At 40.4% G+C, this 27744-nt stretch overlaps 1 protein-coding gene across 1 annotated transcript; it reads right to left on the reverse strand.

The window, feature by feature from the left end:
• On the reverse strand, positions 68-27489 carry NBN (nibrin). The gene is made up of 16 exons (XM_021386492.1): positions 27322-27489; positions 26108-26241; positions 25413-25558; positions 24378-24537; positions 22817-22920; positions 14080-14197; positions 13629-13819; positions 12755-12855; positions 10516-10654; positions 9816-10079; positions 9116-9545; positions 6849-6920; positions 5422-5577; positions 4244-4357; positions 3586-3635; positions 68-607 (listed from the first exon to the last, which is right to left on the reverse strand). Exons 1-16 carry the CDS (start codon positions 27350-27352, stop codon positions 577-579), a joined length of 2241 nt encoding a protein of 746 aa, XP_021242167.1. The 5' UTR covers positions 27353-27489; the 3' UTR covers positions 68-576.

Genomic DNA, 27744 nt, shown 5'->3' on the forward strand with positions numbered 1-27744 from the left:
TCAGTATTTGCCATCACAAAAAAATGGTGTCTACCTACAAATAATTTGATGTTACCAACTTCAAGAATAGGAAAAAGCTGGAGTTGTTTAATATTAAATTTGTGCCTGAGTAAACAAGAAATACTTAAGCTTTGGTGTAACTTCTTTGTCTTGATTATGCACTCTTCAAAAACTTTCACCGTAAGGCAAAAGTGATAATATACAAAAAGCTAATTAATTAACAAGGCCTTTCTAAAAATAAAAAAGCCTCATCCTAGCTTCCTTTCTTCCCACCCCCCCTCCAATAGTCCTGACAAATAAACATTAGAAAGAAACTGCCTGAAATTAAATCCTAAATACATATGGTATTTTCCTGAGCATTACTCTGAAACAAAAATGTTAAGGTCTCGAATGTACAATCCTTGACAGGAACTTCTCTTTTTCTGCAATAAAACCAAGATTTAAAAACAAGTCATACGATAACAGATAGATCAAATAGCCATACACATGTATATATTACATGCTGTAACCAGAGAATGTATCAGTGGAGCCGAAAACAGGTTTTGATACAGAACTGCTGTAAATTCCGGTCACAATTTATCTTCTTCTTTTCACATTAGGATCATATCTGCAACAACAACAAAGAAGATGTCACAAGTAAGTATGGCTTCATGATATTTAAATATAAGAATGTAATGCAGATTTTATTATACATTCATAACAAGGATTGGGCAGCGTTCAGTCCTTTCCCAGACTGCACTTCTGTGATTAACTACAGCCGCTACAATTTGGCTGAAGGATGCAGAAGTTAAACCTGTGCCTGAACTAAAGGTTACACCCTTCCCTGGCTACTTTCCTAGCTACTCAAAATCTTTGTATCTATCCAAAGCACAACCAAGATTCTCCAACCCTGTAACATACCAACATATTATTGAGACACCCTGCAAAAATTCAGAGGCTGGGGGTGGAAGAGTACTGTATGTTCAGAGCAAAGTACAAGATTTGGTCAAAAGTCATTCAGCAAAAACCCTCCTGTTGCATCCTTCTCCCATACAGCAATTCCTTGCTTTATCTTCCCCTTCACACAGCTTCTGATTGACTTTTAGTTATTATTATCTACTTTCTGGATAAAAAATAGTTTTCTGAGTTACAGCAATACGTTTACGATTTTCCTGTGCTACAACCCCTTGGCCATTTTTTAATCCATTTGTGCTTCACCTCCCCAGATCCTATGTCACTTCTTTGAAATTCTGATCTGCTTTGTACTCACGCATGAATAACTTATGGACACAACAAACAATCAGGCAGTTTTACTCCCACTAATTCTGATCTCATTCACTAGGACTTTTTTGCTTAGGCAGGAAGATGTCACAACTTCTGAGCCAAATTACATCACCGTATAACTACAAAGCTATTAGAGAAGGCACTGCTCTAACACATGAAATATGTATCCTTTGACAGCAATGCTCTATTATTAACTATTAATAAACAACACAAGCTGTTAATGTGGTAAGCTTTCCTGAATGGTTTGTACATGTGTTGATACACAGTATGATGTCTTTTTCACAGTCATTTGGACAAACAAAACCTTCTTCACTATTTATGCTTTTCAACCAAAATGTACAGTTTTCAGTATTTGTCAAATGCATGGCAGGTCAGGAGACACACAGTGGTTGCTTGTTTCTTCACATAAAACTAACAAAATAACTGAAGCTTTGCTAACCAAAATGAGATCCTTATACTCAATCTCATAGCATTTCTTTGACTTCATTGCTATGACATTGTTACAAATTAGTTATAACATTTAAGGATGTCCTGGACGCCAAATCATATGTGGGGGTCTTGAAGAACAGATAAAATCAGAGGAGACATTACACGGCGTCCTGATGGCAGGGTTCCAGCTTCAACCTGCCTACGACTGTCTATGGAGAAGCTGACGCTGACCATCACGAGCACCGTCCTGTTTAATCCCCCATCTCACCTTCAGCCATTTTTCATGTTATATGAATCCTGGATGATGTTTTCCAGACAGAAAGAAATCAAACATCATCATCTGAGAAAGGAAACTCTACAGTGCCCGTGGCTTGAACCAGAAGGAAAGCTACAAAGATTCCACTGCTGGCATGGACGTACAAAGAAACAGAAGACCTTGCCGGGAATAGGGAATGAAGGGCACAAAGGGGTGTTACCAAGCACAATCCATTTATTTGCAGTCTTAGCAGAAAAGTATTTCCTTCCCCTCCTCCTCTGTTTCTTTCTGTACTGAATCAGAAGTAGATGAAGGTACAGATTTTCTTTCAAACTCATCTTTACCATGGAGCACGACAGTTTCTAATTTCATCATCAAATGCAATTTTCAGGGGAAATTGCAGCTGTTAACATTAGCATCACACCAACCAGTTTTGCTCAGGATTAAGGACAAAATTAGAAGTAGGTTACGATCTACTGAACATTAAACTACGTGTTTTAGTATTTTTGGAGTCTTCCATACATGCCACTATCCTAAATAAACTGGAGCTAAGGTCAAAACTTTTCTAATTATGAATGCATGTGAATTATCTAAGTTTCCACTCCTTTTGAAAGGTTCAAATTAATCAAGATATTTTGGATCAGATAGTTTTCTAGCACAGCAATCAAGCTGCACCATATATTTTTACAAATGTATTCATAATTGTTGTGCATTTAAATGTACTGCAGACGTAAAAACTGGATAACATAGCGAACTTGGCCTAGAACATCTTTGTAATTGGAAAGCAGTTATAAATCATTGAAATCAGATTACAGTTGAAAGCGACCAGACAAGAAATCAATTGACTAAGATGATTTTCTGTACTCTTTCAAAAGAGAGATGAGAGAAAGAGATAAACAACTGAATTAAGGGTTTATGAAAGAAAACCACTGACACATTTCAGAGGTAAATATAATGAATTATGGCAAAAAAGCACAGGAAATATAACAGTTAAATGCATTTATCTATTTTTAAAGTTTTGTTGTAGGTTTTGGAAGCCATTGTCTCAAAGATCAAAAAAGATCATTCTGCCGACCACTTCTTTCACAGAACTATCCTTCTGTTGCTTTAGTTCCCTCAGCACAAGACAGACAAGTACAATGGCTAGCACCAAAGTCACAAACTCTAGAACTGTCTTAGGAATTCAGATGACCGGCTTAAATCTAACACCAAACTGTTTCATCAGGCTGGCAAACACTAACAGAGCTTGACTCCAGGAATCTCTTCTAGTCTTTGTGAACAATCAGTCACAGGACCACACCATATCCTGAGGAGGTGAAAGGGACCCACAGCGATCACCAGAAGTTCAACTTCTGGCTCCACACAGGACTAAGACGTGAGACAGGAAATGGCAACGTCCTTGTTTGAGAATGTTCTTATTAAAATATTATGGTAATTCTGAAGAAAAGTGGAAAGTTTAAGGCGTTAAAAAAATTGAGAGAAGTTAATGAAAGTTCCCTTGATTGTAATTCCATACATGGGAATACATGAGATTTGGAAAAGAATAGGCCAAGTAGCCTTTTGCAAAACTGGCATTTGTCCAAAAAAAGATGTGATGAAATATACACTTTTTCTAAATATATACATAAAGCTCTTACCTAAAGAGATCATCAGCAAGCAATTCTTCTCTTGCACGTCGATTCTGTTCCTGACAAAATAACATTTTTCAATATTGAATATTAAGGATGAAAATAATGAAGAGCAATATACTCTTCCACTAACACAGTTTTTCCAAGAAAAGTTATTTTGACAATGGATAATATATTGCATTAGTCATTAGTATACTGAATATATGAATTTTTAATGTAAAATGCATTCAAATGATCAGCAAAAAAAACAAGCGTTACTTCCAACCTCTGGCTTTCAGCAACTTTTCTAATGTATGTCTAATAGCTGCGCCAGGGGAGATTTAGGCTGGACATTAGGAAGTACTACTTTTCTGAAAGAGCTGGAATGGGCTGCCCAGGGAGGTGGTGGAGTCACTGTCCCTGGAGGTGTTCAAGAAACATTTAGATATAGCGTTGAGAGACATGGTTTAGTGGGGTTATTGGTGGTAGGTGGATGGTTGGACTGGATGATCTTGTAGGTCTCTTCCAACCTAGCTAATACTATGATTCTATGATTCTAATAGCTAATTGGCAGAGATTTATTTCAAAAATAAAATTTTCAAGTAATTCAGAAATGACCACAGGTCAGTGTGACCACTTTCAGGAGTGAAGTTTTGGTTTTGCTCATCCTTGAGAAAAAACACCTTACCTCTAATTCTTCTCTTAACCATTCTTCTAGTTCTGAATTCTTTCTAGCTTGGTGAGCAACCAAATCTGATCCTCCAATAATGTATGGAAGTTGTCCTGCCCCTGGATAAGGGACCTAGAGACAATAACTTCTTAAATTTACAAGGCAAGGCAAACATAATGCAAGAAAAAGGTCTGTCAGCAATGAAAGTCAAGCTTTCTTTGAACAACATTCATCAGACATTATACTTAAATGAGACTGAAGGGAAAAAAAGTATTTATTGCAAGCTATTCTGTCCCTCCTTTTGCCAAAGGAAACAACAACAACAAAAAAATAGCTGAACAAATATGATACATATTAAATGAAGTTTGAAAACATTATAAGCTGATTTTTACTGACAGAATCTATTTTACATCAACATACATAAGCATCTATTACAGAAAGATGGCAACGAAAATACTATCAGAAAATTAAAATATTTTCTACAATGACTCCTTCCTCACAGATAGCTGGAAGTTGCACTATTTGACGAACTTCATTACATTTTACTGAAATGCAATTCCAGTGATCTTAAACCATATATCTCACTAGAAATATTTATGGTATATATAGAAATACATATGTACTTACATTTAATACAAAGAGGCACTTTTACACTGGACACTAAGAATTTTCTTACAGTTATCCTCAGGACCCAAGCAAGCAATAGTTTTACTAGGACTTAATATTATTTATATAATAATATAAATATAAATAATATAATATTATTACGATTATCTTAGGATAATAATTTTAGTTCAATTTAGAAATTCAAATGTCATTTTCTAAAATGCAAGAGTCAGAATCAGCATATGCTCTTTGGAGAAGTTTAACTGCAAACTTTTGGAGATGCAACCTGAAATTACACTTTTATTAAGGTTACATTGGGCATCACTTAGCAACTTAGACTAAGTGGCAGCTTGGAAGAAACTATGAGGACCTAAAGAATCTTTATCAGCCTAGTACTTTTTGGTCAATTAGAAAAATACTTGTTAATAATATAGTATGATGCCAAAATTGATTATTTTTCTGTGGTTATTATCAATTAAAAAATATTCAGAATATTTTTTCCACAGTATTAAGGAATACTTCTACAGCATTAAGGAAACACTTCCAAATATTTTAAACAGTGCCACCTGGTGACCATTGCAAACACACACCTTTCTGAACGTTTTGAAATTCTTCTGTCCTCTGCATCTGGTATTTCCAATAGCGGGACTGTTCGGTCTTGGGCAGCTGACAACCAGTGATCGAAACTCAGTCAACAGAAGTTTGCTAGGAAGATTGCTGGAGTCATCTTCAAGTTTGTTGTGGTTCTTATACAGGAGGAAAAAGAAAGGAGCACTTTAAGTGTATAAACTGATATTAGATGTATCTCTCTCAGCCTTCTCATATATTACCATCGGAGATTGATGCTGCGTGCATTTATTTCTCGCATATTTACATCTACTGAAAGCACAGGATTATTCAAAACTGCAGTCAAAATCATGAGGTTAGTGCACCTCATTTTACTAGGATACATATCCTTTTTTTGCAATGAAGCTATTACCTAAAAATTACTTAACTTCTCCACTCTGCCTCTAACCTGGACTAATTTGTTTATTCTAACAAAATAAACATTGTTTATTCTAACAGAAACTGCAAGGAAGAATAAGTTGAATGTCTTCAGCTCAATTCCAGCCTACAGATTTAATTTTAGACCAACTTTGTTACGATAAACTGAATCTGATAAATGAAGCAACTTTATCCTGTACATGCAAACACTCATATGTCAGCAAATCTGCATGCATGCTTTGCAGCTTGGGGTTAGATCTAGGTGGATTAAAAATGAAGTCTGGGTAGAAGACAAGTGCACAGACTTACAAGATCTTCAGGGACAGCTCTAACCCAGACACAGCACTGCTATTTCATTGTAATATAAGTTCCTTAATCTGAGATGACCCTGCACTTCAGTATACTTGCACAGCATTCCCTCTTCTTTAATTGTATTGCATACCCATGCCAAACAAAATAAAGTAAAATCCTGCTGCTTGCGGATTAACTACTCTTCTCTCTACAGAATCTTTCCATTTCTGCCTCACTGCGAATCCCAGCTATTCTCCCTTCTCCTCTCTTTCATTAATTCATCCTCCCACAGTAATCTCACTTATAACAGTTAACATGCTATTTACTATTATCCAGTGTGTATTTCATCTGTTTTCCCAATGGCCCATCTGTTTCATTTTAGTTTTGACCAAGGAGATCCCATTCTTGTCTGGTCTTTAAGTAGTTACCTAACATAAACATCAGTACCAGTATTAACCATATTGAAAAGTTAATATAATTACACTAGGTTTCTGTAGTCTCAGTCACCTTAAATATCCATAAAAAACAACTTCATATAAACAAACTACAGTGCTGCCTTTACACAGCCAGTAAGTTGGTCTATACTATTCAAATTTACTTGTGATTACTTTAAAGAGTTCCATCTTCAGAGCTTCCTTACCCTGAATTGTGATTTGCCACTGTTATGTTCTTTACAGCAAAATTTTTAGTACTTTCTTAATGATTCTCAAAGTTTGAAACTTACAGTTAACTGGTTTCTTACCGAGACCCGTGATTCTTCCTTGATCTCACTTTTCTCTTCTGGACTCAGAACTGATCCAACTTTATTTTCTCTCTATTGATTAAATTTTGGAATCAAACATAAATTACAATGACAATTAGATACAATTGCTTTCTGCTTTTTATTGTCGAATAAGCATGCTTAGCTCAATATAAATACACAGAAAAAAAATTGTAATGAACCATGCTATACTTAGAAAATCATACAGTTTTGTGTATGCTGTAACCAATCTGGTTTGGGTTATTAATGAGAATTTTTTGCTGACATGTTTTCTTACATGCAAATGTTTTGTCCCCATCTTCAAAGTGCTGCCACATTCTACAAAATAGTTTAAAAGCTCATGAATATAAACAGTAGCATTTTCAATTTCATTAAAGCGTGCATGTGTAGAAAAGTAAATTTCATTGCTAGGACAGGAAAGCATTCTGCTGGTTGCTTTCATCTCCAAGGTTAAATCTGCTTTACTTTTTCTAAATAGCTTTCAGTGGTTGAAAAAAATCAGGTCAGCTTTATGTACCCCACAGATTTTAAGTCAATTATCCACATTATGTGTCTTGTCAGACAAGCAAAGCGCTTCTATGCTTAAAGAAAACATGTAATGTGCCTGTGGGGCTTTATCATGAACCCTTCCTATTTCACTGAAAATACAATTTATCTGAATAAAATAGGTCTTTGTTAATGAATCACAGAATCACAGACTTGTTTGGGTAGGAAGGGACCTTTAAGATCACCTAGTTCCAACCCCCTTCTATAGGCAGGGACACCTCCCCCTGGACCAGGTGGCTCAAAGCCCCACCCAGCCTGGCCTTGAATGCTTCCAGAGAGGGGGAATCTATTACTATTACTCTCTAATAGTATAAACCAACAAACAAAATAACAAAGAAACAACTCTACAATTAGATTACTTCCTTGTCTTTTAAAATGTGCTAGCTACAAACATTAAAAAAGTTCAAAAAATTATACCAAAGTTCAAAATTCAGACCTCATAGAAGCAATCTCAAGTAAAGTATCAGAAGAAGCGCATTAAGCTGGTATCAGCTATGGATGCACGATTGATAATGCTGTCCTGCAAACTCCAGCTACTCAACTGTGCATTTCATTCTTACAGAATTTAAACATTGCCTAGACTGTATAAGAATTGGCTGGACAGTAACCTCTGAAGTCTTTTAAAATAGAAGAAAAATCTTTTTTTTTTTCTTGTTACTGTTTTGCTTTGATTTTCTTTTTTTTTCCCCAATGAAGTGGCTGTTTTTCTGCATTTCTCTTAGAAAAATATCTTACTCTGAAAAACAGAGAAGTAATTGAAAAAATGCATTACAAGCTACTACATCATGAAAATAATGTCTCCATTCTTATCCTCTTCCTCTTCTCTAGTCTAATTCGTGTTTCTGCTCTTCACATGGTAATAAGCATTTTCAATTAAATATAAATATTCAGATTAAAAACTGAATTGCAGTAGGCTTTCAAAATCACATAGCTTTTAAACTAAATTTTAAGTTAAAGTGTGCAGGGCTCATCAATTTGCAAACTGGGGAATGAATATGAAATGAGAGTATTTATGCTACGATGAAGCTATACAAATCTGAAGCCTAACATTTTGGAACTTCTGGAGTTGAAGTTTGGCATCTGATTACAAGATTCCGGCGTGGGCCACATTTTGCCACCTGGCTCTTTCTTCAGGTGTTATGTTTTCAAAACTTCTGAACAACTTTCTAAAATGTGAAATTGAGCCTGTCCATCCTTTATCAGGCATTCTGTATATCCTGCTTAGCAACACTATTTATTTTTAATGGGCATTAAGGGTTTGAATTGCCTCATGCAGGAAATCCAATGATCTTCCACATGTCACATCTAGAAATTCTGAGTTGAAAGATGTTGGACGCTACTGTGGTGTTCAACAGAAGAGGTCAACATAAGGTTTCTTCAGGAAATTCATTATATAATGGCATATTATTTTAGCATCTATATTAACATTACAATTAACACAACAACGCACACCGTGAGAAGTTACTGGACCACTGACATATTCTGCCATTCTGCTTGCACTACTTCAAGCAAAAAGAGAGGAAAAACGTCAGAATACAAGCTGTTTTCAATTCACAAAGGAACAACGTTAAAATGAAAAAAAATTAGATAGGTGTAAAACTGCAATGTATGAACAACCTTCCTTATCCTTAAAGAAGCCATTGGCTTCCTTCAAACACAGTCATAAACTTCAAGATCAGGCATGTAAGAAGAATGAAACTTACCAACATTTCATTCTCCTCTCTCTGCTTTGTTTTCACTTCTTCCGTTCTGCTGCCTTCGAATTCCAGACATCTCTTCTTTCGTTTACTGCTTTGAGCTTCCTGGTCACCACTTGCCGTTTGCTTTTCCCAGTCTAGGTCTCTGTTTTCAAACACCATCTCTAGTGTCTCTACATCTTCAGATACATCATCTAATTCCTTTCTTTTCTTTGGTGCAGGATTTTCACTAAAAGCGACTTTAGTGTCAGTTTTATCACTTGCTAGTTCACCACTTTCCTTTCCAAGCTGGATGTTATTTCCCTTTCTATGCTGTTCTGTTTCACTGCTCCACGCTGATGAAGCTGAGGATTCAGTGCACTTGGAAACAGGCAACGGCCTTTTCTCCAGTTTTGCTAGTTTGGGTACAGATGTTTCTTCTTCTTCAGTTCTTTCCCTTAGCCATTAAGTAATCACAAAAAAGAGAAATTACAAAAATGTCTTTGAATATGATTAGCTGCATCAGCAACATAACAGCTTCCTGAGGTTTCAGTGATGGCATTGTGAAGTATGAACGTAAATACCCTTGAGAAATATCTTTCCCTTTTCAGAAGCTGATCTAAAAATTACCTTTTCATTAACTCTACTTTGAATAAAACGTACGTCACTTGAGCTATGCAGGAACAGCAATAACATAACAATAAGGGAAGTAATGTCAAGAACATACCTTTTCCTAGCTACATGGAAGTAATTTGTAATTGAATTAGACTGCTGACGTGAAGTGCTCTCTCTAGGTTTATCAACTTCCAAAATTTTAGATGGAGAGAGACAATGACTTTTTTGACTAAATCCAGATGTTCTGTTTGCTCGAGGTATCAGTATTCCTGCATTTGCAGTGCCACTTGTACTAGGGTTCTCCTTCACAGCGGCTTGCTGGAGAGCCACTTTTTCTCTCCTCTTTGTCTGAGAAGTCGTCTTCTCTATCTCCATACTATAGCAGAGAGAAAAAATAGTGTATTAGGTGAACACACAAAAAGTTACCACCGAGATACACTGCTGCATAACATTGCTTTTTAAAAACTGACTTGTACTTTGTATGTGCTTATAAACAATGTATTTGTGCTAACAACTGATGCTGTAAAATCTGCTATAATATTTACTTTTCATTATCACAAAATGGCTTAAAAATTCTGAATACAGTTAAGATAGTCAGACATGCAACATCTACATTCCTATTTATTATTCCATATTGTTATTTACCACTTGAAAGCAGAAATCAGCTCACTGCAGACAACTGACAACAATTTACTAAGTGCCATTTTGAACACTGTGCGTCTTTGTCCATGGCACTGATGAAGTTCCTCTACCACAAAAGAGTACTTGATTTGCAAATTTTAGCTTAGAAACTATTTCCATGCATACTTTACCATGTCTGCTCTTCTATTTCTGTATCAGCTACATATAATGTACTGTTATCTGCGGCAGCAGTTGGCATTATGGTTTCATCCACAGCCAAACTCTGAGAAATGGTGGGCCCCGCTCCTGATGCAGTACTTCTAGTTGCAGCTGCAACATCAACACAAGAGAAGAACTGGAAGCTTAATAGCCAATGCTTTTCTTTGCATGTATTATCACACCACCACCCTAACTGATGAAGTGAGACTTTCGGAAAATGGTATTCATGCAGTTTTGATTAAAAAAAAATTATGTGGATTTAGTCCCCTCCCACCCCCCCCCAAAAAAAACCAGCCCATAACTGGAAGAAACCAGGTTCTAAATGACTGAGTTCTAGGGTTTGGTTTTGGTTAAATATTCCACTGAATTAAGAAACAGAATTTTGCCTAAATAAAAATCAAGTACTATGGAAAGTTACTTATTTATATATAGCCATAATATAATATACAAATCATGTGATGCACATTTTATGCAAAACTGTCAGAGAACAAAGTCCACCATCTGTTTACATTTACTTTTTTATCATGATCTGTTAACATAATTATCCTAGGGATTATCCCTAAATATACTAAACTCCTGTTTGTTATCAAAATATCTCATAATAAATGTCTTCTTTGGCCAATTGGCCATAACTAGTTCATCAAAGGAGTGCCTTAAAGCATTGTTTGCTGCTCTGTTTAGTTACTGGTATTTTTGCTCTGTAGAACCAAAAGAAATGCATATAAGCCATCTCTTATATTGTTTGCCCCTTCAATTTTCTTTGTCTTCTCTAAGGATACTAAGGTCCACTATTTTAACATATATATCACATTGTCCTTCTAGATATTTTTTTAATTATAATTCACCACTCACTCCCTTACAATTTTCCTGCATCTCATTCTGATAAAGTCTATGACAGTATTATCCTTTGAGCTAAAATTAGAGGAAGAAGTCTCGCTTATAATCCCTGTGATTTGCAGCATGTACATGAAATTTTCTGATAACCTCCAAACACTAGACAAATAAACTGCAAGCACAGCAAGCTTAAAATACCATAGACAGTCTTTCAATGTAAGTTGATCAGGTAATTCAACTTTCATCTAACTGGATCATTCAGATAGGAAAACAAGACTCAGCATTTCTAATTTATTCAGCTGTCCACTATGTTAATAGCATTAAATTCAATGTGAGAATTCATTTATTTTGTATTGTTTTCTAAACTTCAATGGATAGACAACAGACCACATAGAAACTATTCATACAAGAACTCTAGTCAATCGAAACACTTATCAGGCCTCTGCCAGTATTACTGCCATACCTTTCTCTCTTCAAAATCCAATTTTGAATAAGCAATGCTCTTATATGTAAAGACAAATTCATGGTGGTTTTTTTTTGCTGTTTTTTTTTTTTTTTTTTTTTTAAGTTTTAGGATTTACTACCTGATCTATCACTTCATAAAAAAAGAGTAGAACCTAAGATTATACACATAATTCTGACAATTTCATAGAAACAAACTGCATTCTAACTGCTTTGGAAACAGCATGAAAATTAGACAAAAAAAAAATCTTGTCTCCCAAAGACTTTTTCTGCTGTTGTACTGGCAAATATAACTTATGCTTCAAGATTAAACACGGAATGTACACTCCCCAAACTATCACTTTAGCAAATGTAGCAATGCTGCCTCATTGTCTTGACTTGTTACTTTCAGATGAGGTTTGATTTTGAACTGGAAGTTCAGGGTGGGGGGGGAGGATTTCCCTAAAGCAAATTCTTTTGTGTGCAAAGAAGGCAAGCCTTTACAAATTCATTTGGTTCTTATTCTCTAGATTTCTAACGTCAACCTATTAACTCATTTCCCCAGTCTCTTCATACAAGCTCGAATAGCTTAGAATCCACAACTACTATACACAAGGATTTAGCAGCCACTAAAACTGCGAACTTCGGAACATTGTTTTAAAATATCTTTCCTTGAAACATCAAATAACTGCTTTTTCCTTTAACTTTAGATGTTACTTTTTTTTCCATCATTTTCAATGTAGCCTATAGTAAGCTGTCAAAAAAAAACATTTATCTTTTCAGATTTCAGATTTGCATACATTTTTCATGCAGTGTCATTCTATTTTAGTGGTATTGCAGAATAAAAGAACCTTAGCATTATTACCTGATGCCCGTACAAAAAGAAATGCTGCTTCTTTATTGCTGTTAAATTAGTACCACCCTTTTTCCAGTTACCTTTGTTATCAGGTTGCCTCTGAGGGTTGCAGTATCTTTCTGTAGACATGAAGATAACTGCCAATCCAATTTCTGCTTCAGGAATAGCCCTGAGATTGTTGCTGTTAACATACAGATAAAATCAACACAGATAAAAATAAGTTTCTCGATACAGATTCAAAGCTGAAGAGGCAAATGAGCACATCTATGTCAAGGTACAAAACGCTCATCATCTCCACTGTACTACAGCCATGAGAAGAGCTTGAATGTAGATGTTTTCTCTGTTTAGCAGGGAAATTCATGGTGACTAGGCTTAAGTATTACATTAACGGTTGGGATTGTGTTTTCTTTGATTGTTTATTATAGCACTATAAAAATACTAACATCTACAAAACAGGTAGCTTGCTCTCTCTCTCTCTTTCTCTCAAGAAAAAACACCATATATATATATAGAACACAAGCTGCCTTTCACAATCATTATGTGCAAGTAGATAGATAGCAATGAGCCACATGGCCTCAGTGTCCCCCATATTTTATGGAAAACATGAAATATGTATGACTATTGGAAAAAGAATCAAATATGATATATCCCCCATTTTTAGAATATATTCATTTTTTAACTTTTTTAAACAGCAGGAAGAGAGCTTGCCTTCTCTAATTTCAAACCAGCTCAATGAGTAGAACCTCCCCCCAAAAACCACCCAAATCTCTAACTGCCAAATCCTTTCTTTCCTGCGTCAAGAAATTTTAGCTACTGTGCTATGTACTTAATAAAGAAAACAACGTCCATCTGAGTATACTACTAGTGCTTCCGTTTGTACGCAAATACAATGACTAAAATCACAGCAGAAATTCTAAAATAATCCCCTCTCCGTGCATGAGAACAACTATTCACCTTTCCAAGACAGTCAGAATAGAATCAGTCCAATTTCTCATGGACTCAGATCCTAGGATCTGAGAGTTTGTCATCCCAACATCAACAACACAAACTTCAGGAGAAACCAGTAAAGAAGTTTCTTTTCTTCCCTCCGTCATCAGTTTTGCTTCTCCTCCTCCAAGAATAATTGCTGGACCCAGCTTCTTGTGCTAAGAAAAGAATGCAATTAAAAAATCTTAAAATACAGTCCACTGAGAAGTACGCTAACGTACTAGCACAAATCTCATTGCTCAAGTATTAATGCAGAAGTGATGTGTTCTGTTTCTACTCCGCATTTCATCTTACTTAGGTTGTTGTCTTGTAAAAAGATAAAATATACAGATATCTTTCCTGATAAGTCTGAATCCAGAGAAAACAGAATATATGCTTAGCTGTCCCCCAACATCTTTGCAGTGTTAAGCCCAGTTACCTGCTTGGCAGTCAGAAATACAAAAGTTTTTCCACTGAATATTTTTTTCCTTTCAGGATGCCCAGATAAATCCAGGTTATCAATACCAATGGAAGGCTCATCAACTTGAGGATAAAAGCTGTAAAAACCAAAGAGTGAAGTTACAAAATTGAGATTTTTATATCAGTACTGATGAATAGTCCTTTCTGTTTTAGGTTAAAGCTAGGAAGTTAAAACAGTGCACTGCTTTGTTTCTGTTAAAGCTATTTATATAAATTTTTCTTCAAGGGATGAGAGAAAACAGAACCTCTCATTTGTCAATATCTAAGCTTAGACCAACACTGTCTATCTCAGTAAGTAAATGAACAACAGTTTGGGGAAAGTATTCAGCCTTCCTATCTTAAAACATCAACTCTCCAGACGTCTACATTCTCCACTAACAACACTGACAAAGTAGATTGCTATCTTATTCTGTGCTTGCCCTAGCTAAGGGGGAACTCCACTCAAAAACAGACATCTTGCTCCCTCTAGCCTTCACTTGGGACAGCCACTCCTGTTTCTCTTGTACCTGAGGGAGAACATTGTGTTCTACCGTGCTACATGACAGTCTACTGATGTGACAGAAAATAAGCACGCTTTTCCTCCTGGTGACATAGAGAACTGAAAACGACCTTGTGCTTGGGGCTCAGATTAGGTAGAACTGAAACCCTAATCTGAAGTTCCGTGATCTCAACTCTAGTTAATGACAGCACGTACACATCATTAAAAAAAAAAATACCTCTAGAGTAAAGACAAGCATTTTACTGATAATTTCACAGCAGTATTTCCAGGCTCTCAGAGCCACACGTTCTCTACTACAGCAGACCACGGTGAAGGTGTATACTCAAAAGGAGTGAGAACATCGGTGCACAGTTTGTGCACATACTCTGGCAGAGCCTATAATGACTTATCATTATCCTGATCACTGATTACACATCCTGACTGCTGAAACACAATCCCAGAATCTGATTTAACAGCTCAAGAAATGACATATACACATGTATATGTGTATGTATAAACAGCATCTGGAAACTAAGGAGTATTTGCTGTCCACTGCTCCAGGCTGGCACCTGTGCTGCTCTAAAAAGGCACAGCCATGTTCTGTAACAGACACTTGCCACGTAACAAATGCAGGTTACAGCAAATTCCTGCAGCTCTGCTTCCACTGCCATGTGTGCACCACTGCGGTGCTTCCCCTATGTCTAGCTGCCCCCTTTTCCCTTGTCATTAAAATTAATCTACCACTGGCTATCACCAGACCCACTGCAGAAAATAAATTAAATCTTCATGTCATGGCACAGATGTATGTATATCCACATATATATAAAAGCAACAAAGTCACCCCTGTTCTTATTCACTTATTTCCCCCAACTCAAATGTCTAGTTTGCAATATCCACCAGGTTAAAAAGAATACATCCAGAAAAACCATAGCATCTTCAATGTCTTTAACTTCACTGTTCAGTTACTGTTAAGCAACACTAAAGCTCAAAAAAGTTGACATTTTCAAATCATACAATGGCTTGCGTTGGAAGGGATCCCAAGGATCATCAAGTTCCAACCCACCTGCCACAGGCAGGACCACCAACCTCCTTATCTAGACAAGGTTGCCCAGGGCCCTATCCAACCAGGTCTTGTACGATTCCTGGGACAGAGCATCCACAGCCCCTCTGGGCAGCCTGTTCCAGCACCTCACCACTCTTTCTGTAAAGAATTTCCTCCTTACATCCAATCTAAACCTTCCCTCCTTGAGCTTAAAGGATACCCCCTTGTCCTATCGCTGTACACCCAAGTAAAGAGTTGATTCCCCTCCTGTTTATAATCCCCTTTTAAATACTGGAAGGCTGCAACAAGGTCTCCTCACAGCTTTCTTTTCTCCAGGCTGAACAAGCCCAGCTCCCTCAGCCTGTCTTCACAGGGGAGGTGCTCCAGCCCTCTGATCATCTTTGTGGCCCTCCTCTGGACCCTCTCCAACAGCTGCACATCTTTCCTGTATTCAGGGCCCCAGACCTGGACGCAATACCGTAGATGGGGCCTCATGAGGGCAGAATAGAGAGGGACTATCCCTTCCCTGTCCCTCCTGGCCACCCCTCTTCTGATGGAGTCCAGGACACCATTGGCTTTTCAAGCTGCAAGAACACACTGCTGGCTCACGTTCAGTTCTTCACCCACCAGGACCCCCAGGTCCAAATGCCAAGTATTTGCTTTTCAAAGCCTTTCAAAGCATACAAGAAGTAGAAGTGACAAAGAAAATGTACCCATGAAATTTATCTTTTACAGATACACCACGCAAATTTCTGTCCTGCATAAGTCATGTGTTCATGCTTAAAAAAAAAAAAGAAAAAAAATCCACTTTATCAAGGTAAAAATAATAGCGATACAGGCTCAGATGAAATTCTGTCATACAATAAAGGGATTATTTCATACTTTTCTGTGTGGACCACAGAAGGCCGTTATTTATTCCAAAGGCCCAAAAGGTCACAAAGTGACCAAAATGACTATTATTTGTTCCGAAGTAAAAATACTCAGATTATTTTAACAGTATTTGATTCTCACATAGTGAAGACTAACTCACATTAGTCTCAGTCTGTCAAAAGAAAAAAAAAAAACAATAAAAATCTGTTCTTTGGGTCAAGTTAACTTGCTCTGATCAAAACTTACAAGCTCTTTTCTCATGTGATGTTGTCTACGACAACGTAATAAGGCTTCCCTTCCGTCCACACCTCCGCGTGCGGGGCATACGGGACGCATACACAGTATGTAACGCCGAAATGCCAATTTAATGCTGCGCAACAAGGCTATTTATACCCGTACACGCAACCGCCCTGGATACCCGTGACCCTAGAGCCCTCCCCTGGTGTACGCAGGCACTGACCATTTCATCCCACAACTCCCCCCTCTTTAACAACCCCTTTAATATGTTCCCTTTTTGGTTCCCAGTTTCCCCAATTATCCCTGCAAGGCCTAAGCGCGTCTTATATACATATACTAGGCAGGGGAGGTCCTATCGCGTCACATCCCACACGCTTGGTCACCTCCTACTACATTCTCTCCTCCCATGCCTGGAAAAGCCTTGCCCCATTACAGCGCGATCGCAAAACTCCTAGGACCCTTGTAACCTATCTCCCAACTAACTTATCTACTGCTTAAGCTCTAATGTTCACACATTGTACGAGTGCGTACTTCATCATTAACTACTTAAGACTTAACACAAGCGTTCGCGTAGCCTATGGTATTCCATGCACCGATCAAAGGCTTGCTCCATCATTCTTTGTAAGCACTGCTGCAAACATCCCATCAAGCATGGTAAGCAAAATGCAATGCAAATAAACACTAAGAGCAATATACCGACTACTTTAAGTATCTGGGTGACCCACGGCCCAAGTCCACCAAACAGGTTTTTCAGCCAATCGCCAAATGGTTCATGGTCAACCGTTATCTTCTGCGTATGTTCTCTCATCCACACCAGCTTCTGGTGTATAGACTTGCTGTGATCAGATAGATTGAAACAACACATGCCTTCCATATCCTGACATCTGTGGCCTTGAGCCAGAAGGAGGAAGTCTATGGCGGCTCTGTTTTGCAACACTGCATGTCTGACGTTGTCCACATCCATGAGCAGCTCACTCAATACCTCTGTAGTGGCGTTTGCCTGCTTGACTGACCAACAGGCCAATCGCTCGATTTCCCGCAAGGCATGTGCTGCAGCGACACCAGGCGTTAGGGCTGAAGCAAAGATACGTGCCGTGACACTCCATAACTTAACATCATCACTGCAATCCTCTCGGAGCGTATGTGCACTTAACCCCCTGCTCACAGGGGCCACACGCTGGCCCAGGTGAGGACTGTGGGAGGTGCAAGTGCAAGGAGTGCATGTATCCCAGGACCCTCCCATCGTGTTGGATCTGTGACAAACAATATCTTTGCTCAGCCCAGAAAGTGGTCACGCTGCGTGAAGGGCCTCTTCTATCATTGCTCCAACGGTGACAAGGACAACTGCGCTGACGACCCCTCTTTAAGGGCATGGAGCCGCCCTTTCAGGAGCTGATGTGCACGCTCCACTATTGCTTGCCCTTGGGAAATATGCGGGATCCCAAACACATGCCGGATGCCCCAAGTGCGGCACCAGGCCTCAAAACAATGGCTCTTGTAGCCCAGTCCATTGTCCGTTTTTTATCTCTGTGGGAACCCCCCATTATCGCGACTGCAAGGCGTAATGCCTTGACACAGTCGCGCCCTTTCTGTCTTGTCTGGGAGGAAGCCCATAGCATACTGTGACAGCAGATGCTTTCATACGCTGCGACAAAGCCTGTGTTATTTAATTTGTTTTCTTCTTTTATACGGCTTGTGTGGATATCCACCATTTAATGAGCAAATACTCAACTATCTCTGAAAGACCAAATCACTCGTGGAGAATACACATTCATTTCAAAAGAATGGAAACACGTACCCGATCCGGCATTTGTGGAGAATGCCGTTGTCAACGGTTTAACGGGCGTTAGGCCCGATTCCATGACGAAGGGGACGGGGGACCCACAGGCCCACGTCCCGGGAAAAGGGGAAAGGGGAAAAGGGTAGGGAGATGGACCTGAGAGCAAAGAACAGCGGCAACAATCTGAGGAGAAACAAACTAATTTACTAAATAAGATATCGGAATGCAAAACAACACACTATAATACAATATAATTACAATTTAAGCTGATAAATCCAATGCAGAGAGAGAGAATGTCCCAAAATCAAGGTAGGCCTTACTCTACTACCGACGATAAGATGGCTGGAGAGCGAGGTGCTGCCAAGACGAGAGACGGGCGGAAAAAGGGACGAGGTCTCGTGATGTGCAAGTTTTTATACTGCGAGCTTTTATCTTTTCCCTCCGGCTGGAAAATGGTAACAGAGGAGCAAAGTACCGTGGGGACTGTAGTAGTCCTTCTCTTCTGAGAACCAGGTATATCCACTACATGATGTTATGATGTGGAATACCAATAACCGAAAATCACAAAACCATGACAGCCGTAAAAGGCGATGAGAAATGAGCTTTGATTCTGCAGTTTGTAGGCTGCTCCTGACAGCATCCAGCAGAAGAGCAACTGCTGGTTTGGGCTTCCCGTGAGCAGGCGCTGCTGCCTGCCTGCTGGGCAGACTTTTCTGCTGGCTGCTGTAAGACTGGAGGGATCCTGATGCCTATTTGCTAAAACCTGGATGTCGGGCTCTATGACAACTTTCGCCCCAGCGAGGGCTAAGAGGTTGCGTCCCAGCAACGAGAGCGGGATGTCCAGGACATAAGGCCGAATCGGTCCTGCCGTCCGCTCCTGCCCATTGTCCTCCCACGAAAAGAGGACGGGATAGTGACTGCGGTGGCCCATCACAAAACCCCCCACCCCACTAACAGAGCGCGGGAGTATTTCCAGGGCCCAAGAGGAGAGCCACACAGCTGTTGAAATAGTGGTGACATCTGCTCCGGAATCGATTAGAAAGGAAATGGTTTTCTGGTTCGGATTTGGCTGTGTCAGGCCTTGAATCAAGACTTGTGCTTTAAGTATGGGTCTGTTCCCTAAGTCAAAACTGTCTTGAACCAATGGTACGTCAGCCTGGCTGGCAGATTGTCCCTCTTCTATGCCTGATTCCCCCACTAGGCGGAATGTAGCTAGCTCCTTCCCCGGTGCACAGTATTGGACGGGTACCTCAAGACCCTGCTCCAGGGCCTTGGAGCCAGCAACCCAAACCGCCGCCGGCGACTTTATTCGTGTTCCTGGTCTGGTCCAGGCCACGGTGCGGCCCAGGCCTGCGGATTTTGTTTGACAGTCGGGGGGACCCACTGCTGTTGTCGAGGGGTCGGTCCCCCATCCCCCCCGACCTTCCCGTTTCCCAACGGCCCCTTTGTAGCTGACGCTCCAGTCTTCCTTTGTGTGCAGTCTTTTGCCCTATGCCCTTCTCCCCCGCACACCCAACACCGAATGGTACTTCCCCCTCCTGTTTGTCCCCAGCCCTGTGAGCAGTTGCGAGCAAAATGCCTTCCCTTTCCGCAACGGAAGCAGACGTCCGGTGTGGTTTGGACTGTCATCGCTTGCAAAGCTGCTGTTACTCCAGCAACCTGCTCTGACAAAACCGCAGCCAATGGCTGCGCCTCTTGAGCTCGACCGAAAGCACAGCTACGCGCTATAAGTTCCCCTGCTGTGGCTGTGGCATGAAGGGCTGCAAGAGCAGCCTTGTACTCTGGAGCTGCGCTCGAACGTAAACATTCTCACAGCACTATTTCCTGAGTTTCCGGGGCAGGTTGCTACTCGAGATAGCTGTCTGTACTCGGTCTGCAAAGGAGCCGAAATGCTCTCCAGGTTTTTGTCTAATATAAAGATAACTTGGCGACCCACTAGTAAGCGTATGCATCCGCTCAAGGGCTCGCCTACCCAAATCTGCCGCTGCGACAAGAACGGTGGCTGGCAAGATCAGTTGTTCCAGAGGGGTACTCCAATTACCCTTTCCTGCGATGGCATCCGCTGGGATGTTGTGTAGAGGATGAGCTGGGTCTGCCTGCGCACGAGCTCGCAAGCTGTTTACCTCCTCCTGAATGTATGCCTCAAAAATCGGTACCTGCGCCAGGGTGAGGCACGCCCGTGCACACTGTCACCAATCAAAAATCAGCGGGCCACTAAGACTAATAGTGTCCAACAGGACCTGCGCCTGCAATCCGGTAAGACCTCCCTCTTGGATCGCTTTTCTTAACTGCATTAGCATTTTGTAATCTACAGGTTGCCACTGGGGACCCTGCGGTCCGCCAACAAAAACAGGATAGCAAGAGCGTGGCATGGGCTCAAGCTCGCATCCGGAGAGCATGCACTCCTGAGCACGAATAACCCAGCGCTCACCGGCTCTGTGAACTTGCTCCCACGCCCGCCCCCGCCGTCTCCTTTACCCTTCAGATGGCAGGTCTACGCAAAGGCGACCCCCCTCCTCCCCTGAGGAATTGGTCTCGTCATCCGCCCAACGTCTTTGGGACCCCTCTACCCTATCTTTGGAGCTAGTAATCCGCCTTGAGGTCAAGGGGAGAGGCTGCTCCACAGGGCTAGATCCCGGCATCCTCCCTTCACCTACGCCCAGCGCAGCTGAACCACGGGGAGCTGCACCATAGGGCGGAGGCGCCACTGTAAAAGCCTGGACCGGCCAGGGGGCTGAAGGAACGGGAGCCCTCGGGAAACATGTCAATGTTCCCTTCAGGTTCATAGACCAAAACTGCCCATCGTCTGAGGTCTGCACCCCTGGGGTCGCCTGTCCTTGCCTTGGCGCCCCTAAAGGGGCTAAAAGCGGAGCTTCCGTCCCCGTCTCTTCCCCTGACTTGCCCGTCTTGTTTTCCTCTCCCTCCGACCATTCCCTTCCCTGCTCTCCATTGGTTTTGGCTGTCTCAGTGTCATCAGGCGTCCCCGATAACACTTGACGTGCCGTGGCATCGAGATGCCGCTCGTCTTTCACTTTCTGTATCACACTTCTCACCGTCCCCAGCACAGGGATGAGCCCCAGTGCCTCTTTGTTTCCCGCACTTGCCCCTTCCCATAGCTCCTGACCTGTCTTCTCTAAAGCCACTTTCTGTAGACAATCTGTCAGGGACTCCGCACACTGCTTGCGCAGTGTGTGAAGGAGTGCAAGGCACTCCTTCTTATGTAGTGTTATCCCTACTTCCTTGGCCAAGGATTTCAGCATACTCACCACCTCCTGCACGCCGAGCCCCATCATGGCTCCAGCTTCTCGGCACCTTGCTCGCACCCAAAATCAGCCGTTCGGCGCCTTGCTCACGCCCAAAATCATGTCAGGGTCACCAGATGTTGTCTACGACAACGTAATAAGGCTTCCCTTCCGTCCGCACCTCCGCGTGCGGGGCATACGGGACGCATACACAGTATGTAACGCCAAAATGCCAATTTAATGCTGCGCAACAAGGCTATTTACACCCGTACACGCGACCGCTCTGGATACCCGTGACCCTAGAGCCCTCCCCTGGTGTACGCAGGCACTGCCCATTTCATCCCATAATGTGACAAGTGACAGAGTGAAAAAAAATGATCTCAAGATGTGCCAAGGGAGGTTTACATTGGACATCAGAAGTACTTTTTTTTTCACTGAGAGTGGTCAAGCGTTGCATCAGGGAGCCCAGCAAACTGGTGGAACCCCCAACCCTGGAGGTATTTAAGAGACAGGCAGATGTAGCACTGAGGGACGTGGTTTAGTAATGTGATGTGGCAGGTAAGGTTGGATTGATGGTTGGACTTCGTGTTCTAGGAGGTCTTTTCCAAACTAAAGGATTTTACAGTTCTATGACTAAACTCATAATCTAACCGTTTGCTGGAAAAAATATTTTTTTATAATGAAATAATGTTAGTATGGTGTCTTTCACACAAATCTAATTTTCTTCATTTTAATGTGTCAACTCCCAAGAGAATTTAAATGGTGCTTCAGCCATATCACCATAGAGATTGCTATAGCAACCTCTCTCAAAACAAGCTCCTGTCTTGAGCTAGAAACATCTCTAAGCATATAATCAAATCCAAGAGCTCACTTTACAAGTCTAGATATGAGAAGAAAATTACCTAAAGATTAAAATGGTAGGCATTCTTCCACAAATAAAGCGACTGTAATGCACATATTCTGTCAAGTATCAGCAAATAAGTGTGCAATTATTTGATAATCTAACTCACATAAAATTAATTCTGCGATACTGAAACCAACACTTACCTTTCAGGAGTTGGCAATTGTTGCCTGGACTGAACAGCTTTGATTAATTCATTAAAAAACTCTGGTTTTATAATCAGTCGTCCACAAATCAAAGCACATATTGTCTGAGAAGAGAGAAAATACGTATTTATCATACAGAAAAAGCCTAACTAGAATACGGTTCAACTGACTGTAGCTTTATAATATCTTAGATCACACAAACATCTGTACACAGATGTCACATCTGTGTGACGTGAACAACACACAAATATAACTGTACTTGATTTTCCTATGGAAAAAAAAGTCAGTTTTACTTCTAACTGCACAGTTTTTAGCCGCTGTCTTGACCAAAATTATGAAAATGTACACGGCAACTAATGAAAATCAGCAACGGTCTTCTCAAGAACTAAAGCTCCAATACACAAAGTGATGACACTATGTGCTGTTGTTGTTTTGGTTGGGTTTTTTTTGTCCTGTTTTTCTTTTTTCTTTTGTCCACAAGGTGACTAAATAAACATCAATACTCAATTTGTACAATTAGACTGGATATAACCAGTGAACTCGAAATTGTAAAGGCTAAACATTCTTCCCAAATAAAGTGCACTCCTATGAAACTATCTGAAAGTTAACATAAAAACTAAAAGATTGTGACAAGCAAGATGAAAAGTAATAAAAACTCTGTCCTTCATTCAAAAATAGAAAACATTGTAAAAAATGGAAAAAACAGTATACATCAAGCCTCTACATTAGGCTAATACTTGAATGATAATTAAAATAAAGAGTAAAATCTAAGCAAATACTGTCTGATTAGACAGATGTACTTTGTACAACTAGAACCACGTTAACTTTAATGTTTCTATTAACTTAGATATGAAGTTCCATAATCCAAAAGAAATAAATTGTGTGGGCTCTCACCAAAAGAAAATGATTTTTTTGTTGTTATTTTTTTAACCATCCCAGTACCCTCAGTAGGCTGATACTAGCTATTCCTCCAGGTGAGCTCTCTGATCCAAATTACTATATGGGTGTATGAAAGGCACAGCCAGCACAGGATAGGGAGCTAGAGTACAGTGGGAGGAGACTCAATATACTCACTAACTGTGGAACTGAATCGGTGAGAAATTTAATAAAGTAGTAAAAGAAAGACCAGACAAAACAAACAAACAAACAGAGGACAACTGCACACACAAAAGAACCAACCAACCAATAAGGCAATCTTTATTAATGATAGGATTTTCCACAAATGCTACAGCAAAACGGAGAGGAAAAAAGATTTTTCTTCATTTCTCTAAATTTCTTCATTTTCAAATACCCTGTTCCATTTTTACTTCATTTTAAAATGGCATTTTGGCCAGAGAGACACCTCTCTCTCTCCCTCCCTTAAGCAATTTTTTTTTCCCATTTTCTCTCCTTTCAACATGCATCTCTTATAAATTTAGGAAAGCTGACTTCACAGAGGAAAATGCTGTCTAACTGAAATAAAACAAAGCTTTGCCACGATCTTGAGCAGGTCTAGAATTTAATTTCACATTCGTTGGAAAATGTCAAACCAACCTGATCCACATGCAAAAACTCAACATACCTTAACGGTAATTTTTACTGATGCCATTACAAGGTGAGTACATTCTTTTGTCCATTCATTCACAACAAGCCCTCCGAGCTGCTGGATGGCTTCATTTAAAGAAGTTTTCTGAGCGACATCTAAACATGAGGAGCACACAACTAAAGATTCATATTCCACTCTGCAAAGAACAAGTGAAAGAGAAATGCTTTAGTAACTGTGGCATAGCATTATGATGAACAAAGCTGTCTTATGAATCACTTCTGTGTCACAGGGAATTCCAATAAATAAATAAACAAACAGATCCCTGTAATTCTTGTACAGATCAAAGACTGTGCTTTAAAATTTCCTGATGAAAGTAAATAACTGATTTTTATTCAGAAAAATAAACAGAATTTTAATTTGATGTTTGAAATGTCTATTCTTGAGACTTTCTGATCTCAAGAAAGAGCACAGACATCAGTGCTTCAAGAACAGTGCAAGGTTTCAGATCCAGAAATACTGGAAAAAAAATGCAGCATGAATTTCCAAAAGCAAAGAGCAGGTTCAACAGAAGAGTTAATTAACAGATTACTATTTGGAAGGCATGAGTTTTGTAGAATGCAAGCTCAAGAAACTTTTTTCTAAGACTGCTCTTACACTTGAACATATGCCTATTTGTAGATCGTCCACTTAGAATTGCAGAGTATCAGATTCTACAATTTGATTCAGTGTAGGCTACAAAGGAGAAAATCTTTATACAATCTTTCAGGCATGGAAGTCATGATGTGACACATCTTCTAAAATGCCAACGGTAAATAAACTACATTTTTCTTAATAAATTAAAATTGTATCTCAAAATGAATTATTATAAAAATATGTACTACAAAAGGGTTTCAGAAGCAGGATGCAGAACACAGGAAAGTATTATTTATTTCCTCTGCTTCCTAAAAACTCGACCTGTAAATTTCCTTAGCGTTCTGTTACTCACCAAGTTGTATGATGTGCTAAAAACAGCCTTTTTGAAAGCTGTTATTTTCTACTTAGTATGTTATTATCAGTCTGAGTACTTCTTACCTAAACTTGCTCTCAAAGACTCCAAAATTGACTCTGTCACCAGACTGCAAAGGCCTTGAAGTGCCACTCAGTTTTGATCCATTAACAAACGTACCATACTTGGAGGTGTCTTTTATTGTTAACACAGGGACTGAAACAGACTGGCTCTGAAAATAAACATAAATAAGCTTTGATAGTTTATCAGAAACAGGTTACATAAAAGGAATTCTGATTGATCGGCTTTAAAATATCCAGAGAAATTGCAGCATGTAACTGATAGTAAAGTGCTGCCTGCTAGTTCTCTTTGGAACATTTTTTTTCCCACAGTCCTCTAATCAAATCCAGAATTAATGATGTGGAGTGAAACACGCGTTCCAGAACCAAGCCTGCAGTAGTACAACTGAAGCACTTACCAGAACCAAGACCTAAAGTTTTTCTACAAACTAAAATGTAATTGCATAATTTTCCTGCTATGATTACTTTAATACAAATTCCTAATCAACTTTCACTCTGGGATAAAAGGAATGCCCATATAGCCTGGACCATTAGAACTATGTCAATGCATTTTTTCAGTACAGACAAGCAACCCAGAGAAAAAAAAAAATCAAGACTAAGAAAAGACAGGCGATCAATGGTTCTACTCCAGCTGTACTGTCATGGTATATTAGGTTAACATTGCAGTGTATTTTTAATGCAGTAAAATGCTGGCTACTTACATGGGTTGTTTCAGGACGACTTACTGTCAGAACTGCATGACTTCGACTGATTGATTGATCATCTTGAATTAAAATAGCACAATTTTTGCGTCCAACAACATATTCGGTACCAACTAGAAGTCGAAACGGCTCCCCTGAATATAAACAACAGACAGAAAAGTATCAATTTACAAGAAACTCTGAAACACCCAAAGCACTTAGGATCAATTCAGAAGTTTGTAAAGTATCTAATCCTTGTCTATACCTTTCCACATATGATTTATTAGTCTGACCAGAATCACATTTAAGTGTTTCAGACAAAAAATGCCTCGAGACGCCTTTTGCCATCTAGATTGCTTAAGAGTGCATGGCTTGAAGATATCCAAAGTGTGTTGGCCACCTATGAGCAGTGAATCAGAAGGTTTTCTTGATGAAAATGAATGAATTAGAGATCAAATTCTAGTTCAAATAACTGTGAAAATAAGAACAGTGCAGAACTCATCATCCTGACTATGAAGGCAATACCAATGATTTGGCTTTTGCTGCAGTTTTCCAGACAGTAAGAGATCAAACTGTTCATTTCAGTACAAATGGATAGTGCTGTCACTAAGATGTAAACCAAGCATCCTTGTCACTCCCAATGAAGTAGGAAACAAAAAGCAGATGGAGTGGTGATGTGACTGCTTTTTATAAGTAAGAGAAAACATTTAAGTGAAAAAACTTGCTTCTACATTATGAAATACTCATCATCAAAATTGATCAATAAATCACAACTCCTATGGATAAAGAAGCTGAGGAAGAACGGTGCAATGATAATTGTCTTAAAACTGCACTCATTCAATAAACAACACAACTTTTCAAGTTCAACACTTGGTCCCTGAAACATCAACGTAAAAGTCAGACATCATTCCTGGAAGCAGACACTGAGTGCCCTCTGCCTCCGGGCTCAGGTCCTGCAGGGCAGCACCGCGCTGGCTCCGCTGGAGGCAGCAAGCCTGGGAGACATGCCCAGTAAGGCTAAGAGGGCACATCAGCCCCATCGCCAGCAAGGCTATCAGGGCACGGCCTCCGTGATCAGGGTTCCAGTGAAAAAGGGAACCATGCAGGGTATCGGCATGGAAACCGAAAGTCGGGCCTCCAGGCGAGCCGGCTTCCCAGGGAGGAGGTGGTCGGGGCCGGCCCGAGCCAAGGCGCGGGAGGGGCGTGGAAGGGCCCCAGGCCCGCAGTGCCCTCACCTGGTCCTGCGGCGGGCACCAGCTTCCACATCCTGCAGCCAGCGGGAGCTCAGCGGTGGGGGGCTGCGGCTCACCCGGCGCTCCCCGCCCACACGGCGGCCGGGCCGGGAACGGAGAGCCGGTAGCTCCCTGCCGCCCGCCCAGCGAGAGCGGAGAGCGCCGCGTAGCGGCGGCGGGAGAACGGCACTGCCGGTACAGCCACTACAGCCGGTCCCAGCGGGCATGCGCGGAGCCACGGCCAGGGCTCGGCCCGCCCCGGGGTAATAGAGTCATAGAATGGTTTGTGTAGGAAGGGACCCTTAAGATCACCTAGTTCCAACCCCCTGCTATAGGCAGGGACACCTCCCTCTGGACCAGGTTGCTCACAGCCCCATCCAGCCTGGCCTTGATTGCTTCCAGGGAGGGGGCATCCACAACCTCTCT

This window comes from Numida meleagris, chromosome 2, assembly GCF_002078875.1.
Source record: "Numida meleagris isolate 19003 breed g44 Domestic line chromosome 2, NumMel1.0, whole genome shotgun sequence".
Classification (NCBI taxonomy): Eukaryota; Metazoa; Chordata; class Aves; order Galliformes; family Numididae; genus Numida; species Numida meleagris.

Bases quoted from the DNA above. Each gene is read 5' to 3' on its own strand.
- NBN (XM_021386492.1), bottom strand. From the start codon at position 27,352: ATGTGGAAGCTGGTGCCCGCCGCAGGACCAG. The intron at 24,538-25,412 runs GTAAGAAGTACT...TGTTCTTTGCAG, and splicing joins GTCTTTGAGAGCAAGTTTAG to AGTGGAATATGAATCTTTAG. The intron at 12,856-13,628 runs GTGAATAGTTGT...GTATGTTAACAG, and splicing joins ATTCTGACTGTCTTGGAAAG to CAACAATCTCAGGGCTATTC.